This window comes from Apus apus, chromosome 8 (assembly GCF_020740795.1).
Source record: "Apus apus isolate bApuApu2 chromosome 8, bApuApu2.pri.cur, whole genome shotgun sequence".
Classification (NCBI taxonomy): domain Eukaryota; kingdom Metazoa; phylum Chordata; class Aves; order Apodiformes; family Apodidae; genus Apus; species Apus apus.
This window is the reverse complement of record NC_067289.1, coordinates 823,109-838,413: the sequence shown is the minus strand read 5'-3', so window position 1 is coordinate 838,413 and position 15,305 is coordinate 823,109. Positions and strand designations below refer to the sequence as shown.

General features: G+C 48.0%; 1 protein-coding gene across 4 annotated transcripts in view; it reads right to left on the bottom strand.

Moving 5' to 3' along the window:
- The window catches only part of NGEF (neuronal guanine nucleotide exchange factor), a 50,890-nt gene that overhangs the window by 7,381 nt on the left and 28,204 nt on the right, over positions 1 to 15,305 (bottom strand). For all 4 annotated transcript variants that reach the window (XM_051626310.1, XM_051626311.1, XM_051626312.1 and 1 more), the window contains 8 exons: positions 12,584 to 12,858; positions 7,469 to 7,629; positions 7,107 to 7,259; positions 4,987 to 5,116; positions 4,246 to 4,320; positions 2,387 to 2,476; positions 1,243 to 1,406; positions 124 to 279 (listed from right to left, as the gene is read on the bottom strand). In XM_051626310.1, coding sequence (XP_051482270.1) covers positions 124 to 279; positions 1,243 to 1,406; positions 2,387 to 2,476; positions 4,246 to 4,320; positions 4,987 to 5,116; positions 7,107 to 7,259; positions 7,469 to 7,629; positions 12,584 to 12,858 — 1,204 coding nt within the window. The remainder of the gene's footprint in view (positions 1 to 123; positions 280 to 1,242; positions 1,407 to 2,386; positions 2,477 to 4,245; positions 4,321 to 4,986; positions 5,117 to 7,106; positions 7,260 to 7,468; positions 7,630 to 12,583; positions 12,859 to 15,305) is intronic.

Below are 15,305 nucleotides of genomic sequence, written 5' to 3'. Positions count from 1 at the left end.
GCCCAGATGCAGCGGTGGGATCAGCCCCCAGGGCTGGTCCCCGTGCAGGCAGGGTGCTGCCCTTCCCGGCAGCAGGGAGGCAGCAGGGCTGAGCAGGGTGACCCCTGTGAGCACTGTACTCACTGGGATGATGCCTTCAGCATGTAGCTGGCCTCTCGGTCATCTGCGTTCTCCAGCAGCCTCAGGATGAAGACGTTGGCCAAACTTTGCCCCTGGTCTTCCAACTCCTCTACTCGAAGAAGCCCACGGGGAGCAGAGTCGAACACTTGGTACTTGTCCCTGGGAGAGGTTAAAGAGGAGATCAGGAAAAAAATTGTCCTGCAGTGGGGAGGGATGAGCAGTTGCCCATGGAAACCCACCACAAAGCAACACACCCTCTCCTTGCTCTGCCACAGGCACACCGTGTGGCCTAGAACAAGTTGGTTGGGCTGCCTGAGCTCCCCAAGTACAAAACATGGACAGTTCTCCCTCAGAGGGGACTGTGAGGCTTAATTCATTCCTGTTTGTAAAATGCCTCTGTGTTTTCTGGATACAAGCAGCCGCAGAAGCAAAATATTTCCAGGAGTACAGACACTGCGGCGACACGTTTATTGGACACCCTGGACCAGTGAGATGCTCACTCCACCAGTGAGGCCAGTTAACACCACAAAGAGCACGTTGTTCCCCAGGACCCGTCTGTTTGTGCTGCTGTTTCACTCCTGTCTGGTTGCACAAGACACAGTCCTAAGCACGACGATGTTCTCCTCCTCCTGAGGCAGGTTACACCATGTCAAATATAACTGCCAGCCTCAGGTCTAAATTTATACCCCTCCCTGCTGCTCAGATTTTTTAGCCGCTTTCTTAGAAGTTTAACTGTCTGAGTCTGAGCTCTTCTTCAGGCAGCAATGAGTCAAAAAACACTTCTTGACTGGAACACAGGACTCCTAGGTCAGCACACCAGTTGATGTAGCTCATTGCCTCTCTGCAGAAAGTGGTGGACACATGCTGGCTCACCATGCTGGGAGACCTGGCATGGAATCTGTTCAAATCCTGTTTGCCTTGAATGTTCAGCTGCAGAGAGCTATGCCACCCATGAAGGGCCACAAAGGCAAGGTGACTGTTGCAGTGGGAGGGTACAGGTCAGGCCAGGATGTCATCCCCATGCATGGGGGACAGGACAGGGACAGCATCACAGCCTGGATGAAACCAGGGACAAACAAGAGTGTTGAAGTGCCCTGTCTACTACCCAGATGTTGCACTCACCCAGGGATTTGCCGGCAAAGTACTAGCAGGTCATTGAACAGGAACAAGTAGATTTCTCTGAAGAGTTTCTTGGTGCGAAGTGTCCGTGATGTCTTTGGACCATTCATCTGCTGCAATTCCCCCTGCTTCAGCAGCCAGCGGGAGTGAGAGATGATGGGCACAGACTAGAAGTGAGGAAACAACAGCAAAGATCAGGAGAGCGGCAAAAGCCCACGGGTTTATGTGGTCAGGATGCTGAAAGCAACAGGATATGCAGAAGGAAGGGCAGTGAGCTCCAATCACCACAACTCAACTTGCAGAGGAGGGAGCAGAGCTGCACAGGAGAGGGCAGTGAGCTCTGCCAGCACAGTGTGGGAGAGCTCAGGAGGGGACACAGCAGGGGCCTGAAAATGAACAGACACTAAAGAACAGTGATGATGAAGTGCCAAGTGCTGGATTTAAACACCAGGCCAGGTCCTGCACAGCCTGGTCTGTCTCTGGGCAATCCCACATCTCATCACCCGGGCTGAGCCTTTCTGGCCTGGGAGACTAACTTTCAAAATAGCATACTTGGCCTTTTGGCTACAAAAAACCCTCAACAGGTTAAATGGGCTCACACTGGTTGGGTCTGGCCAAGCAGCCACACCACCACTTCTGCTAGAGCTTTACCACACATTGTGTTAAAAACAAGAAGCCCAGAACAAAGCATGTCTTGTATTAGAACATGGTGCTTCCAGTCAAATGAGTGAAATATTAGACTTAGATGACTTAGAATTATATGACAATGCAGGGATGAATAAAAATGGTGGGACAGTCTTAATTTTGGTATTTTCCAGCTTTGAAGCACTTTGCTTTTTATTTTCCTTTAATGTGATTTGTAATGGAAAATAACAGCAGAAAGCTGACCTGCATTTCGAGGAGAGGTGAGAGGGCAGAGCCAGAACTGTGCTGGAGCAGGAGCCACCCACTGAGCATGGCCAGGTGTCCCCCTCTGCACTCATGTCACAGCACGACGGCCTCAGCGCTGCCCCCCGTGCTCCCCCGCAGCCCCTTCAGCAGCCGGGGGGCAGAGGCTGCAGCCCCCATCGCTGGGGGGGCCCTGCTGTGGGCTGTGCATGCAGCACCCAGCTGGCTGGCTGCACAGGGCACCCGCCTCTGCTTATACCTTGATCTTGAATTCTAGTTTCTTCTGGATGCTGATCATCTGCTCTGTTCGGCTCATCTTCCTGACGCCTTCGTTACAGGCCTTCACCACCTGGGAAGGAGAGAGTGGAGAGGTTCGTCTCCACTGACCATCAGCAGGTAAGAGATGACAGCACAGAAAGGCCTGATGGTGACAGGGTGAGCGCCCTGCCATAACAGGAACTGGCCAAGCCAAAGTCTTCTACCAGCACTGCATTGGCATGAAAAAGAGAAGGGAAAAAAACCACAGCACAAAACCCAACCCCTAAACACCCAGAAGATGGAAGCTGAGTGAAAGAGGACGTTAGATGGCTGCACTCAGTCACTGAACCAGACACTATTAAGCAACACTCCTGGCTGCACAGCAAAGGGATCAGCTTGTTTTCCAAATCCTGACACAGCATCTACCTCATCTTCCTTGTCCCCAGCACTTGAAATGAGCTGCAGCAACATCTTCAAGGAGGGAACAAAGCCAAAGATCTTTGTTTCAGAGATGAAACTGCTGTGGTTCTGCCAAGCAGCACCAGGTGCCAAGGCTACCACATGTCCCAGGGAAAGACATGTCCACCTCACAGAGCCCAGCTGTGTTCTGAGCACAAACTTCTAACGGAAAAACCACAACCAACGTGCAGGCACTACCCTATCACAGGGACCTTAACCTAGATGCCACTGCCTGTTTCATAAGGAGCAAGTCTCATGAGAACTGCCTGGGTTGAAAAATTACTTTGGAGAACAAGCTCCACTTTGTGCTCTGTTTCTGCTACTCAAAATCCACCAGAATATTGGGATTTGAAGCCACAATCAGCTCATGCCTCTCAAATAGGACACTTCCAGAAAAAATAAGCACCAGATGATCTTTGTTGTGATGCCTGTACCTAGCTGGACATTAGGCATTTAAATTTAAACACAGAGAAGTAACCATGCAAAGAGAGTTACAAAATTGATCATGAGTCACTGACAGCTGAATATAAAAAGAACATTCTCCCATCATTGGCTGTAGTCATCTACATCCTACAGTCATCCTACAGGAACAGCCTTCCTCAGGCTTTTGACCAATGGAAAAATAAGCAGCTACCAGATACATGACAAGTACTAAGGAATGCAGAATATTCTTCATTGATAAGGTCTCTGTCTTTATCCCTAGTGATCTCCAAAGCATACACTTCCTAGGCTAGTTCAGGACAAATCCAGGTGCCCATTTTTGTCCTAGTATTCCAGTCAGAAGCTGCAACTGTTCCCTTAGGCTGATGTTCTAGCACAGAGATGGTCTGGACATGGGACTGCCCTGTTTGGCCATGTCAGGAACAGCCCAGATGGAAATGATCCTAGTGCCTTCCTGTTGGTTTGTACACAGCAGGAATCAGCACAACTGAACATCTCACCTACCTACCAACTGCAGGGAAGATAGCTAAAAGCAGGCTTGACTGCTTCATTAAGAAACTGTTACTGTAGGTCAGAGGAAGAGGTGTGTTGTATTGGAGGAAACCTGACACAGTTGTCAAACACTGCCTGTTGCAGCTCATTACATCTCTCAACAGCATCCATCACCTTCAGCTATCTGCAAAAACAAATTGCATCCTTGAAGATCCCAGGGCAAAACCTTCTCTCTGCCCTTTCCTACAGTGGAAACATGCAAACTGCTGTTAGCAAGGGGACTCCTCATCCCTGACTTCCCAGTGGTGCTAGATTGGTCCATCCTTGACAGCAAGGAAGACTTAAAAAAAAGACAGTGACAGGATTCAAAGGGGCGGCTCCAGGAGTGAATACAGTGTGCAGGTCTTCTCTGAGGAGGAGGGAAATAAGCACAATGGTTTTATCTTCAGTTAGCTCATTCACACTTACTGTTTCCAGTTCTTTATGTGCTTCCAGGGCAGTGGTCTCCCTGTCAGACTTCTCTTCCACTTTCTTCAGAATATTCTGCAGGGGAGGAAAGACTGTGTCAACTCTGATCCTCATCTGACAGTACAGAAAGGGCTTTGCTAGCTTTAGACTTATCCTGGCCATCAGCCTAATTACAGGACAGGTGACAGATCATACTGATTCTCACCTCCCAGTTTCTCTTTTTTATTCTAGCCTGTTCCCACCTGACCTTACATCTAAAAATAAACAAGTAAGTAACACCAGCTAGAGCTGGCACTAACTGCCAGTGCTGCTGGTAATCCCAACAGGTAAACCCATATGGGATGGGGCTGTTTCCTTGTCCCCAGAAGCATGTCCTTCAGCATGTTGCTTAGATAAACTGGCAAAGTACAGAGGTGAGGTCCAGGCCACCGTGATGCTGGGCATTACACATGGAGCATCTGTGTGTCAGCATCCTAACCACCAGGCATCTGGATTAATGGACTGTTTTTACACCTTCTAGCAGCTCCACACAATTCCTCCCCAACTCTTTTGCTCAGTAAAAGCTATCTGGCAAATTCAACAATAATTTGAGGATAGCTTCTGAGTGACTGAAATCTCTTTTCCAGAGTTATTGAGAATGTCTGACTCCATATAAATGCTTCATCCTTCATCCAGCTCTAGATCTTGGCTGCCTCTAATCCAGAAGACCTTCAGAAGAAAGAGAGAAGAAGAAAACTCTACCTGCACCAGCAGCTTGAGCCGAGTGATCCTTTGAAATGGCAGAATCAGAAAGGAAGAAAACGACAGGCCTTTGCACTTGGGATCCAGCTCCAGCTGAGAGATCACTTCCCGGAAAGCTGGCTTGTCCTGGCTGTGAGGAGGAACAGAGGAGGTGAGAGCTTTGAGTGCTGCCCTGCCTGTGACTCTGGTGTGTGACTTGTGACCCAAATGCAGCTCAGTCCCAGAGATAGTGTCTGCCTGGCCTCTCCCAGGAAGAGGTAAGAGGGGACTGAATGCCTCTAGGTGTATTTTGGTTTAAATCTAGAACTATTTATAGTGTTGGGGGAGGGAAAAAATAGACTTTCAATGTACAAGGCATGGTAGTGTTCACATGTGTAGCACATCCAGCTCAGCAGCATACGCTGCGTGCGTAGGTGTGTGTGAATGGGGTGTGTGTCCAAGTAGATGAGTCAGGGGCATAATTATATATTTTTACACAGTTGGAAGTTTGTGACAAGGTGGAATTCACACAGCCATAAGAACAAGACAAGCCACCAACAGCTTAATCTTGGCTACTCCTGCTTGCTTAGCTGGAGGATGGAAATCGCTGTCTGCCCTGAGAAGAGCAGGGGCCGTGCCCAGGCCTTGGCTGCTGGTGTTGACAGCAGATGAGGGCTCTGCTGGGCCATGGTCACAGCTGCACAGAGCAGCCCTGCTGCTGTGGGCACAGACAAGGTCTCCTGGCAGCTGTGGGGACCCAGGGAGGGCTTACACTGCTGGAGTCCTGGCTACCAGCAAGAGCATGGATGAGAAACCATTGTTAAGTAGGCAAAACCTGTCTTTACTTTGTGTGACTGACAATGACCCAAGAGCAGCTTTTTTAAGTGCTTTTCCTTACTTCAGCAGGTACTTGTGTGACAGTGTGACTCACCACAGGCCCAGCAGAACTGACCTGAGTGTGTCTGAAGAACAGTCAAATGGGGGAACAGTGACACTCCTCAGGCTGCCAGGTCGGCTCAGTGCTGCAAAATGCTTGTGCCAGCTCTAGAAGCCTGTGGAAGTGACTCTGTGCTTTGGAACTTACTTTATGTTCTCCCACAGACCAGAAAGTATTGCTGCCCTCTACACTAGCAGGTAGGAATACCCTCACCTCCAGCAGGTCCTTTTCAAGCTCAAGTAATCCAGCCCATTGCTGCTTCCCTTCTGAGTGTTTAGCTGATGGCTCCAGGCAAACTGTTCATATTTGGCAGCTATATTGCTCACCTCTGACTGAAGGAAGCCCTGCAGAACCCTCCTTTTGGAGAGGACATTTGGCCGCACTCAACAGAGGCCCCTCAAAGTGTTAGGTTTGGGGTTTTTTGCTTCAAAAGCTTCAAAAGGAAAGGATTAGGGCTTGCTACACTTCCCTGAACCAGCTGCTGCTATGGGGAGGAAATGTAGCACAGCACGTGCAATGGGCTGGCCTGAAAGAATCCAGGACGTTGTAACTAAAGAAAAATTAATTCTGGTCAAAGACAAGCTTGGAGGGCACTCTTTGTTTAGAGCTGGTGTAAGGGAATTCCTACCGGACCAAAAGACTTGCTAAAATTGAAAAATATTTCAAAAATATCTTGGATTATCTCCTCAGGCCTCAGGTAACATCTGTCTGGGTAACACCACGATATGAAGAAAAAAGCCTATTTATTTTTTTGTTTCTTTTTAAGATTTTTTTTTAATTCTGAAAAAAAAATAATTCTCAGCTTTTGGAAGGTCAAACCCCTTGCTGAGAAGATCAGGAAAGTAAGTGGCTGTTCTTGTCACCAGAGATCTGTGTTATATTCTTGGCCTTTCAACCTTGCCTCTACTTGCAGTTTAAAAATATGTGCATTCACAAGAGTGTGTCCCTGTGTGCACCATAAATGCTTCCCACAGTTGGGAAGTGCTGGCTCTGAATTTTCTTGGTATGTTACCTGCACACTCTATCACTCCACCCTTACTTATAAAGCCTTTTAATTGTGTTTTGTTTTTATAGGTGCCAGGAAAAAGCAATGATGTGGGAAACCCTGCTCTGTACTATCTATCTCATAGGTACCAACACTGCAGCTAAAGCTGTGGCCTATGGAATTCTGCAAAACCATTTAGCATGGAGCACTGGAACTCACAGAAGCTGCTTGTAGGCCCTCTCCTGGTAGGTCTGGTTGGAGACATAGGTGATGTACACAGAGAAGTGGTTGACCGTGTGCTGGTGGACAATATCGCACACGTCCGAGATCACAATATTCTCCTCCACCCGCTGCTCCAGGTCCAACAGAAAGCTAGAAGAGAAACCCAGAGCTCATACTAATTGTGACCGGTCTGTCCCAGGTAATTCCCAGAAGAAGCCCTTGGGGTTCAAAGCAATGAATGTGTCCACAGGGTCTGTGGAAGCAGTGGGTAGCAGAGTGCCCTCAGCCAGCCCCTCCATCCCTCTACAGCTACCACGATGCCCCTCAGCTGGACAAACATCCAGCAGCAGTTTTCTCACCGCTCACTGACAGCCATGACATCCAGGACATTGGAGAAGAGGATGTGTGCCTCAGACTGGTGTAAGATCTTCTTCAGACGTTCGTTCTCCATGAAGTGAGACACCAGCAGATTCAGACTCTTGTAATAGGAGGCTTCAGAAGTAACCAGCTCAAACATGGCCTGGGGGAGAATCCCAAAGCAGGAAATCAGCAGGTGCCTTCTATTCTATAGAGGGGCACAGGCAGCTTGAATGAGACAGTCTGTGCTGCACACAGTGATGGACATGGCCCCCACCCACCCTGTGGGCCTGGAGCATGGAGAGGTCAGCCCCATGGCATTTGCTGTGAGCTACACAGGGCAGTGATGGGAACGGGTAAGATTTCCTCCCTCAGCCATCAGCCCTGGCTCCTTCTGACTCTCTCCTAAGTTGTCTGACCACAATTCCTGCCATTGACCCTCTCCAGCAAAACTCTCTCTCTTCTTCTCAGTATCTGTAAGTGCTCTGATTTTGTGCAGATGCACAGATAAAAGTACTTCATGGGCTTCTCCCTCTTCTGACCCAATTCACCAAGACAAGACACAGTAGCCCTCAACTACTACTGTAAGCTGTAAACAATCTCCAAATTCCAGCCCTTGTTTCCCCTGTCAAAAGAGAAGTCTCTGGTGCAAAGCCTGGCTTCCTCAGGCCGGGGATGTGGTCTGGGGAAGCAGGAAGACAAATTGATGGTTTGGATCAGAGATAAAGCACAAGTTAATGAGACAAGGAGGTAAAACCTTCTGCCCACAGCAGGAGCTGCAGGGACAGTCCACTATGACCACACAGACCTCACTTACTCTCCAGCCAAGTGTTTGTTGTCTTTGTTCAGAGGTTGAAAAAAAAGGTGACAACTACTGAAGCTGTTAGTTGAAGTAAGATTAATCACAAAGGCTTCAATATGGTGAAAAATCATTAGATTCTCCATACATCTCTTGATGAAGGTGTGTCTTGGGGTCCTCTTCCTGGGGCTGACCCATGACTACTGAAAGAGGAACCTTCTGGTAGCTCAGTGCACGTCCCTCTTGACTGTAAAGCTGCTTTCACCCAGAAGCCCCAGCTCCCCTGCTGCACACAGCTTTTTTTGCTTTTAAAAGAAATTATTTGAAACTGTCAAATTCTGGCCTTTTTCTGGAAATACCTCTATGCATCACTGAAGGACCCCAAGTACAGAGACCTAGCTTATATTTCTTGCCACTTGGTGCAGCCCAAGATCTGGGAGGAAGGCACAGCAAGAATCATAGAACAGAAGAATAGAATCAGAGAATGCTTTCGGTTGGAGGGAACCTATAAAGGTCATCTAGTCCAACCTCCCTACAATAAGCAGGGACATCTCCAGCTAGACCAGATTGCTCAGAGTCCCATCAAGCCTGACCTTGAAGGGACTGTTGCTCAATCCGGAGCTGCTACATGTTGGAGTGACATTTCAGGTCTTAGCAGGGTTGGTAGCCTAGGAAATATTCCCAGTGGGCAGTGAAGTCAGACAGGTGGTCCTTTCTTGCACCAGAGGTCATGCTTGCACAGCCCAGAATTGGGACAGAACAAAGAGTGTGGGTAGCCATGAATGTTCTTGGTGGGTGTACGTGGAACAGCTGGTGTTTAAGGGAGAATAGGACGCTGGCTTTTTTGAAGGCAGGATTCCCAATGAGAAAACTGGAGGATTATCAGCTTGGCTTCTCTCAACAGCTTCACCAGGGCACATGGTGAACCTGAGAGGGAGACTCTCCCTCTCTCTGCATGACTGGTTAGGTCCTAACGCACCTCTTACAGCTTTAATGGCATCTTTTTACTTGATAAATGAGAGGAGAAGTGGAGATAGGTAAAGATACAACAAAGAACAAGACAGGGCATGCTGGGACAGGCTGTTCTTCCAGATATCTTGGGGACTGATGATACCACCAGTCATTCTGCACTGCAGCTTTCTAGACCTCCAAGCCAGGATATACTTTTCTGCCAGGTCTTCAGCAGCAGGATGGCTCTGGGAGCCAAGATCAAGACCTGCCACCCTACCACAGCCTCTAGACCTTCAGGCAATTTGCTTCATCTAGAAGGTTGCTTCTTGATCTGCAGAATCCCCTCTGCCTATGTTGGAAGAAATTAATTTGTGTTTGCTTGCTGTTCACCACAGTGGGGGGTGCCAGACCTGCACAGGCATGAGAGTGCAAGCCATGCTAAAGAAATAATGAAATCCAGAGTGAAACTATCAGTGAACAGGATTTCCACTTAAAGGAATTTCCAGGAAAGTAAAGAACATCTCCACTGATAAAGACAAGTTTCTGGAAGTGTTCACCACCACATGTGCAAGGCACAAATTTCTTGAGTCATCAGGGAGATCCAGCTAGTCCTCTGCAGACCCAAGATACCCTGATGCCTTCTCCAAGCAACTCAGTCTCCCTTCTGAATGGGAAGTATGGGCTGTGAACTGCCTGAACATCCAACCATGCAATGGAATTTTGTGATCTCCATGGAATAACTGAACTCTGCTAGCTCTGAGCAGGCACTACAAAAAAGAGCCTGAGCTTCTGGTACCAGAATTGCAAAAATAACTAGGAAAAAAGAAATGGAACTAAATGTCAGTTGATGTAATGCTGTCTTCCTGAGTCTACAAATAGTCTGAAAGGACCTCTTGCAAACATGACTGTTGCCAGCCGATGCCAGGGGGCAATCACTGCTGGGGATCTCAGCTCACAACAACGACCAACACTGTCCCATCAGTCCTCTGGGCCATTAACTTCATGCCATCTCATAGTCACATAAAAGCTATAGTAATAATTTTAATTCCTTATCTTTTGGCAGAGAGACTGAGGAAAAGAGAATTGAAGCCTAAGGAAGAAGGAAATTTAGATCAAAAATAAGAAAAATTGTCATCAAAGACAAGCTAAATAAACCTTCCTACTGAGACAAGATGATGCTTTATTGCATAGATTGGAAATACCTGTTCCAATTAGTCCTGCTTTGCACAAGAACCAGCAGGTAAGGAGGAGGAATTCTGATCTGGTCTATAGGGGAGGGTGCTCTTAACTGATGCCAAGGCACTGGCTGTGACCAGTGCCCAGACCTGGCTGCCTTCACTAGGCCAGTCTGACTCCCACCTGCCAGAAGCACAGAGTCCAGCACAAGAGACTTACAAGCTCTTGTAGTCCTTCTGATTAGCAGAGCTTTGAAGCTAAAATGGGTCAGAAAGGTACAATTTTGTCCATAAGACATTTACTCCAGACTTTCTGCTCCCCTATACTTCTGGTAAATTTCTCCACTCCTCACTCTTGAAGCTGATCACTTGATATTCACTTAATCAAGCTCTTGTGTAGAGCTCACACTCCCAGTTCATATCCAACAGGAGTACAGTTCCAGCACTGCAGGAGCTGGGATTGCTTATAGCAAGACTGAACTCGACATCATCTCTTTAACTGCCTCAGTGATTCCTCCAGCCCTCCTTGTTTTCTATTCCTAACTCTCCTCACAAAACTAATTCTCCACTTTACCTACTCAATGTTTAGCCAATTTCACAGCTTTCTGGCTTTGAACAATTTTATAACCTCTTACTGTGCTTATCCTGGAAAAAACAGGAAGAAAATTTCAGCTCTGATAAACTCACACGAAGGGAAACCACAGCACTTCTTCAAGGCAGCACTGTCCCACCTCCAACTGCTTTATTTTTCTTGTTCTTTAAGCAGAGAGATGAAAATTCAGCACATTTCTTGTTGGGGTTTAGCAGCACTGAGATTATTTTTTTTTTCCTTAAAGCACAGGTAGTGACTGGAACTCAACAGAAATGGCAGATTTTCAAATCTGTAATGCAAACTTTTAAAGCAAATGTTTCTCTGTAAAAGGCTCTTCATTTTGAAGCAGAAAGAATGTGATGTTTCAGGTGCTGGGCTGCATTCGTAACACCAGCAGTTGGAAGTACCGTGTTTTGCCAAGTAAACAGAACACCTCTGATGGGGAAACAAGCAGAAGAAACACAGGGCAACGCAACAAATCCTGTTACCCACCTTCACCCCTGAAACACGAGCGGGCTGTGCTTGTCAGCCCAAGCTGCCTGTGCACCCCTGGGTGTCAGTGACCCAGCCAGCCCATCACACCCTGTGCAGCAGCAGCTGCCTTTGAGGTACAACCTCTGCCAGGACTAGGGTGGCACTGCCTGTGCAGGGCTTGTTAATGCTGGTTGTGCAAATCCAAGCCAGCTTAGGGAGGAACTGCTCACACCCCGAGATGGTTGTCAGCACTCGGGGTGCAGCCTGGCGAGCAGGGCTGAGCAGACACAGCCACGAGGCCTCCCCGCAGCAGCCCTGAAGCAGCAGGACTGGCAGGAGGGAGCCGCTGGAGGACAAGTGCTGGTAGCACAACACCCAGCACACGGCACAGGGCTCCACGGGACAATTGCTGGTACAACTGCAGCACTACACGCTGACCAAGCGCTCACGCTCCCCACACTATCCAAAATAATGACCAGTCGTAAACTGTTGTGTGACTGATGTTTGCAGTAATTGCAGCAGCTCCCCCGGCCTGCTCTGTTCCCTGCTTGCTGCAGTCCTGTGAATGAACAGCTTGTGACCCTTACACAGCCACACCACTGCCCTACATGGCTAAAACTCAAGTATACCTGTCATCTTTTTTTATTGTTTTGTACAAGACTCCAAGTAACAACATGTAAAAATAAGGAAGTTCAGCAATCTCCATCTCTTTCCATCAATGCCATCATATTTATAGCAGATTACAGTTACTGACTGGATTATTCTAAGATTTCTGGTGGAAAGTATTTATCCTGTTAGTCACTTCAGAAGAGGAAAACCAAAAGCTCTATTGCAATAGCCTCTTCATTGTCCTTCTTTTCCTTTATAAACTGTTCCTAACACTGAATCAGAAAAGGGAGCAGAGGTTCTTTTCTGCTACAGAAATGCCCAGCAGCAATAGCATATAGAAGACCTGGAGTTTCAAAAAAAGTGTGAGTGGTGATAACCAGTGCAACACAGCAGGGCAAGGCTTATCTGTGACTGCTATGAAGCTTTTAATTTTAAAATCTTGATCATTTGACTTAATTCACTCTCACTCTTTTAAGCAGCAACCCAGTTAAGAAACACTCCACCTTCCCCCCATTACCTCCTGCAGTTTGATCTCATCTGGCTGGAGGATGCTGAGGATCCCGCTGCTCTGGATCTCAGGGAGATCCTGCCATAAGTTGAACCTGGAGTTGGAGTTCCTCAGCAAGCTGATTTGTGATGGACCTTTGCTTTCAGTTGCACTCGAAGGTTCTGCTTCAGAAGGGGTTTCCTCACTGGGCGAACTCTCCTCGGGGTCTGTCTGTGAATCCTGCAGTCTTCTGGTTTCAATCTCCTGGCGTGTAGATTTATCTCGATATTCCTGGTACAAGAGCCCTAGGAGGCAACAGGTCTGAGAGGTTACAGCTGAACGACAGAGCAGAGATGTACTGTAGGAAAGGATACTTGTTTTGCAGTAGTTCACCTCAGCAGAGGTGAGAGAGATCCCTTCTGTGCTGAGCTAAAAAGTCAGTGACAGCCTTCCTATTTCAGCCAGAAGTGGAAACTATAAATGGAGGACCATTTCTAAACCTAAATTGTTGTCAACAATCTGCTCTCACAAAACACTTAGTAAACACAGTCAGATGTATCTGTGATCAATCAGGAGACACAAAATAAGTGGTTTCTAATTTGCCAGGCTTTTACCTGTTTCTTTAAAACCTTGATTTTCTCTGCAATATTATGATGTTACAAATTATACAGATTGATAGATATGTGTAAGCATGTGTCTGGAAAAGTAATCCTGCACACACCAAAACTACAGGAGCAATCTGATGGCTCTGAAAATCCTTTATGGAGGGAACACTGAGTGCTGGTAAGACAATAGACACCTAAAGCACTGGGATGAGCAGCAGCAGTTACGACTTTGTAGTTAGTCTTGGACATACCCCATCCCTGGAAGTGTTCAGGGCCAGGTTGGATGGGACTCTGAGCAACATGGTCTAGTGGGAGGTGTCCCTGCCCATGGCAGGGGTGTTCTGGTTTGGTGGGTTTTTTGGTAGCAGGGGAAGGGCCCCAGGGGGGGCTCCGGTGAGAAGCTGAGAAGCTGCCCCTGCTCCAAACCAGCCAAGGAGCCATTAGAGGGACAACAGATGAACCTCTGCCATTAACATATGAAACACCTGGGCAGAGAAGCACTTAAGGGAGAAGAGCTGTGCAGGGGAAGGAAAGTGGTGCTGGTGGTTGGTGAGAAAGAAGGGGAAGAAGGTGCCCAAGCAGAAGTTTCCCTGCAGCCCATGGTGAGATGGCAGCTGTGCCCCTGCACTCGTGGAGGAACGTGGTGGAACATTCTCTGGGGTCGCAAGGAGGGGTGAACTTGGCCAGTGGACTTGGATTTTGTGGCCAGAGGATTTGCTGCCAGTGGGCTGGGATGGTGCAGCTGTGGAAGCCCCCGGGCAGGGGAGGTGCCTGTTCCCGAAGCCCCCGTGACTCTGGGCAGCGCTGGAGCAGCTCCGGGGCTGGTGGGAAGGGCTGATGGAGCAGAGGCTGGTGGAGGACTCTGCCATGGGAGGGACCCGTGGGGAAGCAGGGCAGGACTGTGAGGAATCCTTCTTCCTGAGGAGGAAGGAGCAGCAGGAACCACCAGCCTGTGAACTGACTCTAAACCCCATCCCCCTGTGCCGCTGGGGGGAAGGAGGGAGAGAAATGGGGATCAAAGTGATTTGGGCCCGGGAAGAAGGGAGGGGAGGGCTCTGCTCTGTGTGTTGTGTGTGTCCTGTGTGCATCTGATTAGTGTAAAATTAAATTACTACTTTTTCCCCAAGTGGAGTCTGTTTCACCCGGGACCTTAATCGGTGAAGAACCCTCCTTGTCCTTTGTCTCAACCCAGGAGCTTTGTCCTCCTCACCCCAGAGTGTGTGTGTGTGGGGACCTGAGTGAGCAGCCATGGGACCGGTTCTTTGTTGTCATGTTGGGCCCAAACCACGACATTAATGACGAGTCAGGCAGGAGAAAGAGAGACAAAGAACCACGACAAGTGGGTTGGGACTAGATGAGCTTTAAGGTTCCTTCCAACTGTAACCATTCTATGATTCTGTGATCCCACCCTGAGCACCTCTTCCCCAGCACCCTGGCCTCCAGCTCAGCACCAAATGAGGTCCAGGTTTCTCGGGATCCCAGTCTGGGATTCTGTGTTGCTCAATTTCCTTCTGTTTTCCTGCACAGCTTCCTTGATGACTGAAGATACTAAACCAACATGCACCTGAATGCCACAGCAGTACAGAAAGGCTGTCAATTCACATCATCTGGCAGTACATCAATCACACAAGGTCTCTTCTGAATTTCAGTTACTAACCTCAGGAGCAGTCCCCATTCCTGATTTCAACTGACAGCACAAAAAAGGCAGCAATCCTGAAATTCTTTGGCTATCTTTAAAAGATCCTTTCTCCCTCCTAGGGTTTGCTAACTGTCCCATTTCTCATTCTGAGCCACCTGTAGGACCCAGAGTATTAACTGTTTGAACATAAAACGTAATTCAGAAGATGTGAAAGGAGAGCATGAGCATCTCCTCACATACTCAAAATGAATGGGCACAATTTACATTATCTCCCTTGGTTTATACTTGAATCACAAAGTGTAAGATGAATGAACAATGAGAAAAGTCCTCAATGTTAAACCCCCCACACACATAATTTGTCTGAATCATCAGGGGTTAAAATCTGTGCGGTGACATGCACTAGGATGTTGGATCTCAGAAGCAGATTACACATGTAACAAGGTGGGAGACAACTGGGTCAGGAGTTTGTCTAGGAAGGGCAGAAATGTAGATGTTGCCTCCTACTGAA